The sequence below is a fragment of the Monodelphis domestica genome, chromosome 1 (assembly GCF_027887165.1).
Source record: "Monodelphis domestica isolate mMonDom1 chromosome 1, mMonDom1.pri, whole genome shotgun sequence".
Taxonomy (NCBI): domain Eukaryota; kingdom Metazoa; phylum Chordata; class Mammalia; order Didelphimorphia; family Didelphidae; genus Monodelphis; species Monodelphis domestica.
The window spans coordinates 616,268,875-616,283,304 of record NC_077227.1 but is presented as its reverse complement, the minus strand read 5'-3'; the positions used below and the strand labels follow the sequence as shown (position 1 = coordinate 616,283,304).

The window sequence follows — 14,430 nt, the reverse complement described above, 5'->3', positions numbered from 1 at the left end:
CAGAATAAGGATAGAAAAACAAATTGGCTACCAGGAAAAGCAGATCAATTGAAATGAAATGGATCTTTAAAAAAAAAAAGAAAAGAAATCAAGGAGCAAGATAACTACTTTCTCTGTAAAAGATTATAGCAAGATTTTAAGAACAAACTTTTAAAAATTTCAAGTGGTCAGCCTACATAGTTTTGAAATGTTAAAGAATTGAAAATCTTCTAGAGAACCTATCAGAACTTCTCTTACAATTTCCCTCCTACAGGAGTAAAGATTGGCCTACCAAGGTCAAAATAAATCCAAGATAAATAAATATTATTTATTTTACAAAACAAAAAAAAAAAAGCGTATTTGTTTTAAAGTGTCTCATGAAACTACTTCCATTTGTGAGCAACTATCCTTCATTGTCTTTTTAACTTTACTCTTAAGGCTAATTGACCCACAGGGCACAACTGCATAGAGTACTCCCCCCAAAACAAGTACTCAAGGCTACTTTAACAACTCTGCACCAGTTCTCCTTCCTTTATCTACAGATCCTTCTCAAGCAAATAAGAATCCAGCAAGTATAAGCACAAAGAGACAAGTGACAACACTGTGCCTTCAGAAAGAAATCTTGCACAAGAGTTGGCACCTTATGTTGTTCAATGGCAAGTTGCCTAAAGCCACAAATTTTCACAGGACCTCTAAATCTCAACAACAACAAAAATTTCAACCCTATCCCATAAGAAAGTTTAACACCAGTTCTGGTATCTAATCCTATATACACTTAAAACTCTTTTGCTAAACTTTAACTATCAACCAAAACTCCACCTGGGGATAGGCAAAGCACCAAGCAATAATGAGAGAGACAGATTACTCTCACTTTATCACAGATTAACTCTGGTTTCTCTCGTGAAACCAAACTCTACTTTATCACTTTGTTAACGATAATGTTACATCATACCATTGTCACTTGTTTCTCAGACTACAAACATCACTCTCTTTGAAGACTCCAGCTGATCAAACTGATCAAAGTTACTGTGAGCATATTTTCTATAAACTGACTTTTTTTCAACTGACAACTATTGTAAAATAAGAAATGTTGTCCCCTGAAGAAAATCTCCAGAACACTAAATTTTGGTGAAAAGAAACAAAACTGGAATGATAGTTATTTTAATATATTAATAATAGTATTGTATCCTCATTCATGGGAGGCATTGGCCAACCCCTCCACACTGCCACCTACAAAACAGAAATCACTTTTAGTAATTTTACTCACAGATCTAGCTCCCTGAAATCTATTGGCTTCTATTTTTCTAGACATTGCATTAACAGCTAAACTGGAGTATCACATTTTTAAAATTTATTTTTATTGTCATGAAAAACATTTCATATTGGTCATTGTTGAAAAAGCAATATCACATTTTGGCATCATATGATGTGACATTATCGAGAAATATAGGCATTCAAATATAGGACCTACGTGATCATATAATCATACCTAAAGAACATCTGTCTTTCGAGTCTGAAGAGCTAGGTTCAAATCGGGTGTATTTATTAAGTGACTTTAAGAAATCACTTAACTTATCCTGGCCTCAGTTTCTTCTTCTATAAAACGAAGGGGTTGGATTAAATAGCTCTAGGAATGCTTTGAGTTCTAAATTTATGATTTTAGTAAACAAGCAAACATCAACCCAAGGTTACAGGTCTAGCAAGTGTCAGAACAAGAATTAGACCCCAAGTCTTTCTACCCCCAAATCTACCCAAGAAACCACCTTAACTTGGCAGTGTCAGAATGTATAAATTCTCTATTCTTTCTCAGAATTATTTATGTGACAAAATGAGAAATAATGTGGGTATAGCAGATAGAGCTGGCCATATACTAAGAGTGTGATAATGAAATTTAAAGGGGTAAAAAATATCCAAATCTCTTGATTTCAGGAAGTAAATATACTCATGTGGATTTGCCATAAGAATTTTTAAATGGTAAACTATACCAAACAGAGGGAATGGGGAATATTTTTTCCACACCATAGAAAGTATCTAAAACTAAAAGCAAGCAACATATGGAAAAAAAGATACACTAGAACAGATACAGAATTAAAGCAAGATGCTCACTCTCCTCATTATCTGATGTTGTTTTAGAAATATTAGAAATAGCAGTAAAAGAAAGACATTAAAAGCATAGACATCTATGAGAACTATAGACATCATAGAGAACTATCTCTATTTGCTGATGAAATGTTGGTTTACTTAGAAAATCCTGAGGAATCAGCAAAGATATTAATTGACACATTACCTTCAGCAAAGTTGCAAACTATAAAATAAGTACACAAAACCCAATAGTATTTCTATATAATACTATCAAATAAGCTGTAATAGAAAGGGAAATTTCATTCAACTGCAAAATGAATTTTTACTACATCAATCACCAAAACACATAAAATATTTGAAAAATTCAATTATTAAGTGCTCCTCAAAGAAATAAAGAATGCTTAAATAGCATGTTTGCCAACATAATGGAAATGACAGAACTATCAAAGTTAATACAACTTTAATGCTAACCAGTCAAACTATCAAAGAAATACTTTACAGAACTTCATAAAATAATAAAATTCTTTCAGAGAAACAAAAGATCTAGACTATCAAGGGAAAACATGGGAATGGGGGAGTAGGAATGAAGCAAGACTTTTTGGGGCTTCAAATATATTATAAAATAGCAGTCATCAAAACCATTTGGTACTAGTTATAAGATAAAGAAGTAAAAGCAACAGACAAGGAAGAAGTATAAGCAATGGAACTGAACAATATAGTTTTCAATAAAAGCAAAAACATAAATTTCTTTAAAAAAAATAAATTTTCTATAAAAATTTATGGGAAAACTGAAAAGCAATCTGGCAAAAAATTAAGCTAAGACTAACATTTTATGCCACAATAAATCTACAATAAATTCAAAATGAACACATAACCATAATATTAAAGATCATTTTTAATGATTTTTTAACATTTAAACATTAAACATTTAGAAAATAGAAAAGGATCAGACCATCTTTGAGTAAAAATTGTATTTTTTATTTTTTAAACCCTTACCTTCCATCTTAGAATCAATACTATTTATTGGTTCCAAGACATTAGAGTGGTAAGGGCTAGGCAATGGAGGTTAAGTGACTTGCCCAGGCAGACTGGCAAAGATGACAAAGATGCAAAGGATGGCAATAATCACTATGGGGGCAGAATTCTAGGAAAAGAGGTACATTGTTGTATTGTTGCAATGTTTGGAATGCAATATGAAATTAAGCACAGTACCCTTTTGACAGAGAGATGCCACAAGAAGGTCACTGAGAAAAGAAAGCATCTACATACACCAAAATATTTATGGTAGTTTTTATAATATCAAATAACTGGAAACAAAGTAGATGTCCATCAACTGAAGAATAGCTAAACAAATTGTATTACAGGAACATAATGGACTATTATTATGCTAAATGAAACAATGACTTTGATGAATACATGAAGAAGCAGGGAAAGAAATACATGAACTGATGCAGAGTGAAGTAAACAAAGTCATGAAAATAATATATACAATGACCACAACCCACCACAAACTATCAAAAGTGAACACTGCAAAATTACAAAAAACAAGCATGGCTTGAAGGGATGAAAGGTTCATGGGAAGGGAACACTGCAAATTTTTTCAACCTTTTTCAGTATATTGGTTGATTTTGCTGACTTTTTTCTCCACCTCTTTTTCTTTAAAAAATATTTATGTGAGTCAGGGGAAAGAATACTGTGAGAAATTTTGGCAAGTATAAAGACAAAACATTTCAATGAAAATATATTTTATAAAAAGGGAAAGAATGTGAGCAGTGATTCCTCCCAAATATATGTTACTATCATTGTTCTGATGCTCACGCCTTAAATCCCACATCTTGAAAAGCAGAGAAATATTAATATCTAATTTCAATATCAAAAGGTACTACAAATACTTAATTTCCAAGAAATAACAATCAATTCCCAGTGTTTGACTATACATCGGTCATTTTCAGTAAAGAATTGAAATCATGAGAAGTAGGAAAATTTCCCACATACCATTTAAACCCTACATTATAAAAACACTAGTGTTTGATTTGATTTTTAGTGAACAATGATTGCTATAAGAGTCCCATATTAGAATGGAAGTAATCTTTATTTGTATAAAATCCCATTTGTTCCATTCAAATACATGCAAATATTTGGGAGCTGTAAACAGATAGATGATGCAGTTTAAAATGAGAATTTAAGTTCAAATCCTGGCTGTCTTTACTGCATTGTGTGGCCTTAAGCAAGTAACTGCCTTTCTGCTCTCCATTTCTTTATCATTAATATGGAGGTCTATTTTCAGGTGTTCAGGGAAGACTAGTACCTCTGTGGAGGACTTACCAAGCTCTTTTCAGGGTTGCTTTCCTCCTTTGGTGTCTACCTGGCACCCAGCTCTCACCTTTGGCTCTAAGAAGCTGTAGCATGCACATCAGCCACACATAAAGCCCTTAGCAGAGGGGGCTAAACCAGGCTGAGAGTAACCAACAGACCTCAAACCTATTAGTGAGTTGTGAAGATGCCCAGAGGAAGGGGCAGATCAGAACAATTTGTTCCAATGGCCATGAAGGCAGCTGAAGTAGACACTAGTGCTTAGAGTATGGTCAGACATGGAAGATATCAGGGTCATCCCAAGCCACTGACAGTTTCCCTGACTTGTCTAGTCACTGAACTTGGATGACTGGATGAGAAAGTGAGACTGACAACTTGGCGCAACTCTGCATCACTTAAATCCAATTTCAGCACAGATCAAAACATCACTTCCTGATGTCACTGGTTCTTTCAAAAACGAAGGACAAACAACATCATTAATATGAGAAGGGCTAAACTAGGTGGTCTATAAAATTTCTTCCAGTTCTAAATCCATATTTACATGATTAAGGAAAACATATTTTGCATATACCTTCTTTATACTCCCAATGCCACCACTCTGATGTTCAAGTCTTCAAAACCTATGACTTGAATTATGCTCCCATAGGTCTCCTTGTTCTAGTTCCTTCAGTTTCTAAAACAATATGTCAAATCTCAACAAAACCATCCTTTTAATGCACCGGCTAGATCCCCTTACTCAAAAATCTTCACTGGCTCACCATTTCCAACGGAATAAATGCAAATACTTAGCATGACATTCCTGTCTCCCATCTTTCTTTCCAAACTAATTTCATTCCAGTACTACTCCAATCATTGTATAGTTCAGCCAAATTCAGCTTCTTGTTTTGTGAAAGAGTTCTATCCTCTCCTATCACTATGCATTTGCACTGTTTCCACATATTCACTTGTTTAAAGCCTCTTCAAAGTGCCAGCTTCTTATTCAAGCCTTCCCTGTATTTCCCACTGTAAGTGGTACCCAAATTTATCATAGTACTTTATATGAACTTCACTTGTACACCTACCATATTTTAACCATCTTGCATACTCCCTCCATTTGACTGAAAACTTCTTAGGGACAGGGACATTTTTTTTTCTTTGCATCCCCTAAGTCTTGTGAATGTTCAGCACTTAATATTTGTTGTAGACATAAATGCTTAACAACTCACATTTCCAAAAGAGTTTTTAAAGAATTTTCTTCACAACAACCTTGTTGAGGTAGATGTGCTAATTAGATATCTCTAACTTCATTGGGTCTCTGGGCATCATTTTGTCTGTACTATGTTATAGCTCATCCTCATGTAGTTCATAACTAGTTGTTGTCCCTCACAGGATTATTGTATTATAGTTCCAATCATCCAGGTGAATAAAATAAGTCTCAGAGAAGTCAGAAAACTTGCTTATGGTAACAAAGCATATCAATGTTGAAGCAGAGATTCAAATCCAATTCTTTTGACTCTTTTTACTACATGGTGTTTTTTTCAGCCACACTATGAGTTATAGCTACTTACCCTTCACATACACATACAACATTAATAATATTTTTTCCTCCATGACACCCTCTTTGCCTGTACACACAATTAGTTATGTGTATAGTTATTATATAGAAACAGCAAATTCTAATGAAATAACATGGAAAAAACAATCATAAACCAAAGTTTTTTTGTTTTTTGTTTTTGAGTCAAGCTACTTCATTTAGCCCACAGGGCTTACTAAACTAGCATAATATTCAAATGTTCTAAATAAGTATACTCATTTTGCTTTCTATTGACTAGATTTCATGGTTAAAAGCAAATAGTACAGGTTTAATGCCAAGAAAGGATTAGCCAATACTGTAGATCATTAAACAATCTTTCTTAAAACTGCTTTCTCCTCCAAATATACAGAAGCATTACAAACATTAAAATAGCTTCAAAACATATTAAAAGGCACCATCATATTCTCACTGACATCATGACCAAACAATTTCATCTAAAGTATGCAGGATGTTCACAGTCTGATGGCCAAACTTCCAGTTTAGGAGAAACATCTACGGTACCTAAGGAGACTGGTGGCAGTATTCTCGAGCTCTCCATCATGTGCCCCAATCCTGTCTCCTACTTCTTTTCTTTCACCTTCCTTCCTCACCTTACTCTCTCACATTAATTTTATTCTATCTCACTTCTTTTTTCTCTGTTTCCTAGGTAGTAGTATTTATCTACCACCAACATCATAGTGTCTCCAGGACTCTATGCACAACTATTAAAGTTAAATGGACTTGTTAGTCCCCATGAATAGAACTAAAAGTCAAATAACTAACACTGAAAAGAATGTAATGGCAAGAACAAAGTAACATTATGTGAATACAGGGTATATTCTTTCCAAACGTCTCCAGAGTTCTCTACATCTCACTGCCTTCTTTTCTTCATTTCCCCACACCCTCCACCAATCTTAAATCCTTAAAATAGGAATAATATCCACGCCACTCTGAAACTGTATCCAAAGTTATTCATGACCTCAATCATAAATCTTCTTCTGCAGTATGTAACACTGTTGACCTCTCCCTTCATTAATAGGAGAACAGAACTTTGAGCTAGAAGGGATTTTCTATAATACCTAGTCCATTAAATACAATTCGACAAATAGTAAACTTCTAGCAAGTGCACTGTAGTAGACACTGGTAATTCAAGGATGAAAATCAGGCTGCACCAAAAGAGTTTATAATGTTTATCACCTAATTTTGTTCTTGGGGGTAGGGAGAGCAGTGATAGAGAGATGGTATATGGATAATACAAGTTAAAATATGGTAAGTGAAGAGGCAAAATCCAAACAAAATGGTGTAAAAGATTCAAAAAAAGGAGTAGTCACTTATAGCTGGGGGAATCTTGTAAGATTCTATAGGAGGAAGTATCCAACATAGATTTTAAAAGAGAGGGATTTTAACTGGAAGAGATGTGGAAGGAACTTTTTCAAATAACAGAGATATTGTAGATAATGGTGCAGAGAGATCAACAAACAGCAGGAGAAATCAGGGGAATGGCAAAGTAGCCTGGTCTGGCAGGACTACTGGAAAAGTGGGTTAGAGTCAGATTGTAGATAGCTTTGAATGCCAAACTAAGGAATTTACAACAAGGAGTATACATGGCACTGTCCTTACTCACCTGTTACCTCATTGCTTCTCTCTTTTCTTTGCTAATTTCTCTTTTTTTCAACTAGTTCAAGATTTAATTCGTAGTTCTGATCTCTCTTTACAAATTCCAAGAGATCATATTCTGTTTCCTCTTGCTTATGACACCCAAACCAGAATTTCCAGTCTCTTTTTGCTTTCACAAGCACATTTATACCTTGATATCCCACCAGTTCCTTGCTTAAAATGTCTAAAAATCTTGAGATCATAGAAGCACAGATTTAGAGTTGAAAAATCTTTAGAGACCATCTAGTATAATATCTAATTGTAAAGATGAGGAAAACCAAATGAGAGGTTTAAAGAAAAACTTGCCTAAAGTCATACAACTAATAATTGGCAAAGTCAAGATTCAAACACAGGCCATTTAGTTTCAAATACATTGCTCTTTCCATCATACCACACTCAGTAAAACCCTTCAAGGCCTGGCTCAAGCCCATGACCTTTTAAAAGTCCAATCCCCTCAACACCTTCCTCCTCTGAATTCTTATGACACTTAACAGTATCATTCAACACCTTGCTTGTGCATTATTTTGTTATTTGACATGTGTATATTCAGTTTTCTAAATGTCAAATATTCCAAGTGCTAAAGGAAAACTAAAATTCAAGTCCTGGTAGAGCTTTGTGAATAAGGCTAGTCAAATCACTTAACATGTATCAACCTGTTTCCTCATCTGAAAAATAAGAAAAATAATAGCACCTATTTCATAAAGTTATAGAGATCAAGTGAGATAATATATGTGAAGAACTTTTTAAATCTTACAGCACCAAATAAATGTTAGACATTATTTCTGTTCTTTATCATTTTTCATATCTCTAGACTAAAGATCAACAGAGAATATGGATCAAAAAAATGATATTTTTGTTGTTACTGATAATATTTTAAAATAAGTTTCATAAAATAGACATCATTTTCCCTCTTTGGCCAGGCCAGAAAATGTGACCAGAGTTAAGGCTAGAGTTCGGATGTAAAACCTATTTCATTATCATGTACCATCCAAATGCACTTGCACTCAGAGGTCAAATGCTCTTTGGAAACACAAACCAGGCAGTTAGTTGAGTTAGGGAGTGAGGAATGAGTGTGGGAGATAAGAAAAACTAAACTCATACATCCTGTCCCAATTTTAAGGTCACCAGGGAAGCAGCAAGGGGACAGTCAGTAATAAATCACCCTATTCCTTTTACTTAATCTATAGCAACAACACTCCTCAAGGTAAAAGGGATCTAAGAGGTCATCTGTTTTAACTTTCTGCCCTACCTTACACTGAAATAAAAAAATCTACCTTCCAGTCTAATTTCTCTACCATGCCTGGGAAGTTTATTATTGGGAAAAGCTCATCCAAGATCCCATCAGCCTTGTTACTCCACCTTATCCCCACCCTATGAGAAGGGAACTCAGTTTAGAACATCTCTTCATTTCTCATGGAGCTGAACCGATTTAGGACTTCTCTGACCTTTCCATCATGGCCATTATTAGCAAGATACTTTCTCATTCTTCCCACCCATCCCCCCCCCACTTCAGCATCAGACTGTAAGCTCTTTGAAGGCAAGAACTATCTTTCTCTTTTTTGTATTTGTATCCAGAGTGTTTGGTGCATATTAGGCATTTATTAAATGTTTACTGACTTACTTACCTATAACTTTCATCCACCAACCCCAGTTCTAATGCTTGGAGCTATAAAAATTAAATCCCCTCATTCTCTTATTTTAATAGTTCTTTGAATATCTGAAAACAGGAATGATGCCCCTCCCCCAAGTAATGAATCACAAAATTTCAAGTTGAAAGGGAACTTAGTGGCTATTCAAATCTATCCTATACCTGAAAGGTATCTCTAATATAAGGCATATGACGATTGGTTATACAGACTCTGCTTGGAGACCCCCATTGACAAAAAATTTAACATCTCTCAAGATAATCCAGGCCTGGAGATGAGAGGTCCTAAGTTTAAATCTGATCTCAGAGACTTCCTAGCTTTGTGACCCTGGGTAAATTACTGCTCTTCTGTTACTTAGTATTGATTCTAAGATGGAAGCCATGGGTTTTAAAAAATAAAAAATAAAATGAGTGAGTGCAAGGCAGCTAGGTTGGCTCAGTGGATGGTATGGTATGGACTTGGGAGGACCCAGGTTGAAATCTGGCCTCACATTTCCTAGCTGTGACCCTGGGCAAGTCACTTAACCCTGTTTGCCTTTCTGTCTTGGAGTTTGTTCTAAGACAGAAAGTAAGAATTTTAAAAATGGAGGGTGGAGAGGAGGGGGACTGGATGATCTCCAAGGTCCCTTACACTTCTAAATCTCTAATCCTAAAATCTCATTTTACTTATCTGTGAATGTGGGTCTCCCTCATTCTGTACTTGTACTTTAACTTAAAAGCCCTTATTTGTTTTCATGTTATCACTTTCAGATCTTGTCTGTGGAGATTTTTTTAAACCTTGAATCTTGTTGTTCATTGTATTAACTATCCCACTGTTATCCACAAATCTGAGAACCTTACTTCAAAGGCTTCATCCATGTCACTCACAAAAAATGTTGAACAATGAATTGGACAAAATCTCCTTGCTATCTATCAGTTAGGGAATAGTGTTTAGATTTTCTATCCAGACTGGTGTGGAGTCATTAATCAACATTTTTTGAGTGCTACTGAACAGCTAGCTACAAATCCATCTAAGTATACAACAACAAATCTAGATTGCCTCATCTTTCCCATAGATTGGCCTAAATGGCTTCAAGATCTCTTCTAGCACTTCTAGTATTATGATATCATGAAAGATCTTTACAATTTATCTTGACCAAATAGGAACTATTATCTAGGATATTCCTTGGACTAGTTACTACAAGAATAAAAGAAGCAAAATGAATTTAACACAACTTATGAGTGAAATCTTCCCAAAGTCAGTGCTAAATATTTAGTAGTGGAATTAAAACAAGAACCAAGGATTCCTGACTTCCTATCTAATGCTCTTTCCACCACTTATCCTTGGCACCTCCAGGGTTCCCTTGTTCAAGTAAATGGTATCTGGATAAGCAAATTAAATTAAGTTGGGGAAAAGGAAAATAGAAAGGAAGAATCTGCTTAAATCTAAAAGTTCAAGAAAGGAGATCAAAAACACTAACAAAAATGGCACTAAGTTTTCCTGTGACCTTAAACAAGTTACTTACTTTAAATCTCTATTTCCTTTATTCATTAAAACAATCTTTTAAGTATAACTAAATACAAAGCTGGGTACAAAGACAAAATTAAAACATTGTCTACCTTTAAGAAACTTAAGAATAAAACAAAGAAGTTAGACTGGAGAGCAAAAAAAGAAATGTCATAGAAATCTAAGTAGTTATTATTGCCTGCCAAGTCTTATAATAACAGCAATTATAATAATATTAGCACATTGTATCTTTAATACCAATTTCTTAAAATCCTTAATCTCAAAATGTCTAATTTTTCCTAAGAGCAAGAAAAACTATGTAAAAGTAATTCCACCAAAACTACATTTTAATTATCTAAATTACTTTAGGTTCCCTTACTCTCAAATAGCATCAATATCATGATATAAATAGAAAAATAGAAATAGAAATATACATAGATGCTAGGGTTTTTTAAGTCAAATGTGGTTTTTAAACTTTAAAAGTTTTGGAAACTTAATAAAGAGTAGTAAAAACTAGCATTTATACAATACTTTAAAGTCTGTAAAGAGCTTTTATAACTATTATCTCATTTGATCCTGACAGTAATCCTGAAAGGTCTATTCTTATCTTCGTTTTACAGATGAGGAAACTAAGGCAGGAAGAAATTAAGTGACTTTTCTAAGGTATTCTTATAGCTAGTAAATGCCAGAGACAGTATTTGAATTCAGGTCTTCCTGACTCCATATTCAGTGTTCTATCTACTGTGCTACTAAGCTATAAATCATACTTATTTTTTTTCTTTAAAAAGTATTGATTTCAAAATATTGACAATTACTCTGACTTTTTCAATTTTGTTACTAACAAAAAAAAATTTCAAAGTAGTCAAATTAGTTCACTACCTTTTCTTTTTCTTTTTAAAACCCTTATCTTCTGTCTTAGAATTGATACTAAGTATTGATTCCAAGCCAGAAGAGTGGTAAGGAAGGGCTAAGCCATGGGACTTGCCCAGGGTCACACAGCAAGAAAGCATCTGAGAGGCCTGGTGTTCTACTGTGTTACCTACCTGCCCTAGTTCTCTACCTTTTCACACAAGAAGTTGGTAACTTTCCTATTGATATCTTCTATAATAATCCCTAGCTAGCCATTGACTTACATAAGACAATCCATCTTGGTGTGTGGACAGAACATAAGTAGGTCAAGTATCCATTAAATCTATTTATGCATCAACAGAAATGGATGGCTTTTGGGCTTTGTTTATTATCAACTCAGAAAATATTTATTTTTAGATGTATTTCACTTTTAGAAGTTGCCAACTTTTCAAAACAACTTCCCAACCTGGTAAGATACTAAAACTTTAGCGGGAAAGGGCTGATTTTCTTTCAATAAGTGAGGGGAAAAATCAAAACATTAAAAGGAATAACATTAAAAGGTTGCAATACAAAGCTCTAATAAATTTGTAACTCTTGTCAATGAATTTCAATATGTTTTAAACACCTGAACACTTGAAGTACTAATATATCTCTTTTTAGCAACTTTTCTCAAGGGTGTGCCTTCAATTCAATGGCCTATTTGCCTTTCATTTTAAAGATGGAAACAGTTCTCCTTCAGTCACCCTTTAACTTTCTCCCAAGGACGCTTAGCTACTAATTAGAAACTTCACATTCCAAGCAATCAAAAATATCTGATATTAGGCTTGGCTCCCTGTTAATGCAAAAATACTGGACATGGTATCCAGAGAAGCTGGTTCAAATCCCACTTGCTTATTTGTGACCCCGGGCAAAATCACTTACACCTATCAGGGTCTCAGTTTGAGCATATGTAAAATGACATTATATCAGATAAACTCCAAGGGCCCTTTCAGCTCAAAATCTAGGAAAACCTGCCACGTATTCTTTGAATGCTACTGGAAACAGGTATGTTCATGGGTGTCCTTTCTCGTCATTCCTTCCTTCCCTCTCAGAGATATCTTTCTTTTAATTTTTAAGATCCAGGAGTCGATAGAGTTGTCTGTTTCTTTTAAAGTTAAAAACAATGTTCAAATGAATTCAAAAAGAGGCCTCTGTCAGGATTTTCACTGTACCAATCATTCCATTTGTTTGAATAAACATTTATGAAGCTCCTACAGTGGGCTTGGCCCCAGGGATGTCAGTTTTCTTTAAACCCTTACTTTCCGTCTTGGAATCAATAGTATGTATTGGTTCCAAGGCAGAGTGGAAGGACTTGCCCAGGGTCACACTGCTAGGAAGTATCTGAGGCCACATTTGAACCTAGGACCTACGGTCTCTAGGCCTGGCTCTCAATCCACTGAGCAACCCAGCTGCCCCCAGGGGATGTCAATTTTTTTAAAAGCAAAGAAAGGAAACTTAAAAGTGCTAGTGTGGGTGGGGGTTGGGAGGGAAGAATACAACACTTACACTAGGAAGTAACTACAAACAAATGCACCAGCAAAGTCAATACAAAGTTAAGCCGAAGAAAGACCCGGCAAAAACTGGGGGGCGTGGAGAGCACAACAATCCTCGTGGATGAGGAGGACTTGGGCTGGGATTTCCAGGTCTGCCTAGGGATTCGGCGAGGACTGAGTACTTTTCCTCTAGGGCGATATTTACACTTTGACAGTTTGAAATGGTCAAGCAATTCCCCGGCCCAAGAGTTTCCAGGGGCTGGATCTCTGCGGCGAACAGGTGAACGAGAGGCTTCAGCCGTGGTGCCTCCAAATAAGAGAGGGGACAGGTAAAACCGCCTGACCCTCCAGATTCAGCAGACAAGACAGATTGGCATCAAAGCCTCGGAGCTCTGCAAGAGGCCTGGGCGAGGAGGGGGATGTCAGGGGCTCCCTCCTCCTTGGGCTTTCCAAATAGGAGACGGAGGTAGATAGGGCTGAGAAGGCGAGGGTATAAGAGGGGAGGGGAAGGACAAGGGGCAGGCTCACTCACCTTCGGTTCATGGGCCTGACTCTCACGGCCACTTTGACTGATGCCATGGCTCATCCCTGCCCGGCCAGCACTGGCTCGGCCTCTGACCCCTGGGCCCCCTACTGTCTTCCCTACTGCCTCCCCTACACGCCCCGCAGTCACCGCCACTCCGTGCCCCCCCCCACCCCCACAACCCGCTTCACCAGCAGCTGGACCCGCAACTCCGGGGAAACTACTTTCTCCACTCGAGGCTGCCCCCGCCCACTTCCCTCTCCTCCTCCTCCTCCTCCTCCTCCTCCCGGTTTTCCTCCGCTTCCAGAACTTCCCCCCTCCCCCCTTCCAGTCCAGGTCTCCCCCGGGAGGGCGGGGCCGGCCTGGGGCGATATCAAAGCTTCTTCCTCCTCCTCCTCCTCTTTGCAGCCCGAGAGCTACCCTGGATACTGAGCATGCCCAGTATGCGGCTCCAGCGAGGAGCCTACTAGGCAGGAATCGGCTGCTGGGCCAGAGGGGACGAATTCCACTTCTCCGGGTTTCCATGACAGCCAGGGAGACGGGGAGCGGGGGCGGGAGGAAGAAGAGCAGCTACTTGGAATAGGCGTGTGAGGGGCGTGGACTAGGGGCTCGTGCCCCGGGGCGGCAAGATAACTAAAAGAGGGGATTTGGCTTTGCGGGTGTGGGTCGGTGCCAGGAACTCCCAGAAAGGAAATTCCTTCCACCATGGTAACAATTCTGCAATTTCGGGGGCAGCTACTTGGCTTAGTGCATTGAGAGCCAGGACTAGAGCTGGAAGGACCCTGGGTTCAAATTTGGTCTCATACACTTACT

At 36.9% G+C, this 14,430-nt stretch overlaps 1 protein-coding gene across 3 annotated transcripts in view; it reads right to left on the bottom strand.

The window, feature by feature from the left end:
• KIF16B (kinesin family member 16B) overlaps positions 1-14,050 on the bottom strand; it is a 341,792-nt gene extending 327,742 nt beyond the window's left edge. The window contains exon 1 of one of the 3 annotated variants that reach the window (XM_056813860.1): positions 13,627-14,050. In XM_056813860.1, the coding sequence (XP_056669838.1) occupies positions 13,627-13,673 (47 nt within the window). In that variant the 5' untranslated portion in view covers positions 13,674-14,050. The remainder of the gene's footprint in view (positions 1-13,626) is intronic. The other 2 variants (XM_056813861.1, XM_007476655.3) reach the window with 2 other exon arrangements.
• Between the last annotated feature and the right edge of the window lie 380 nt (positions 14,051-14,430).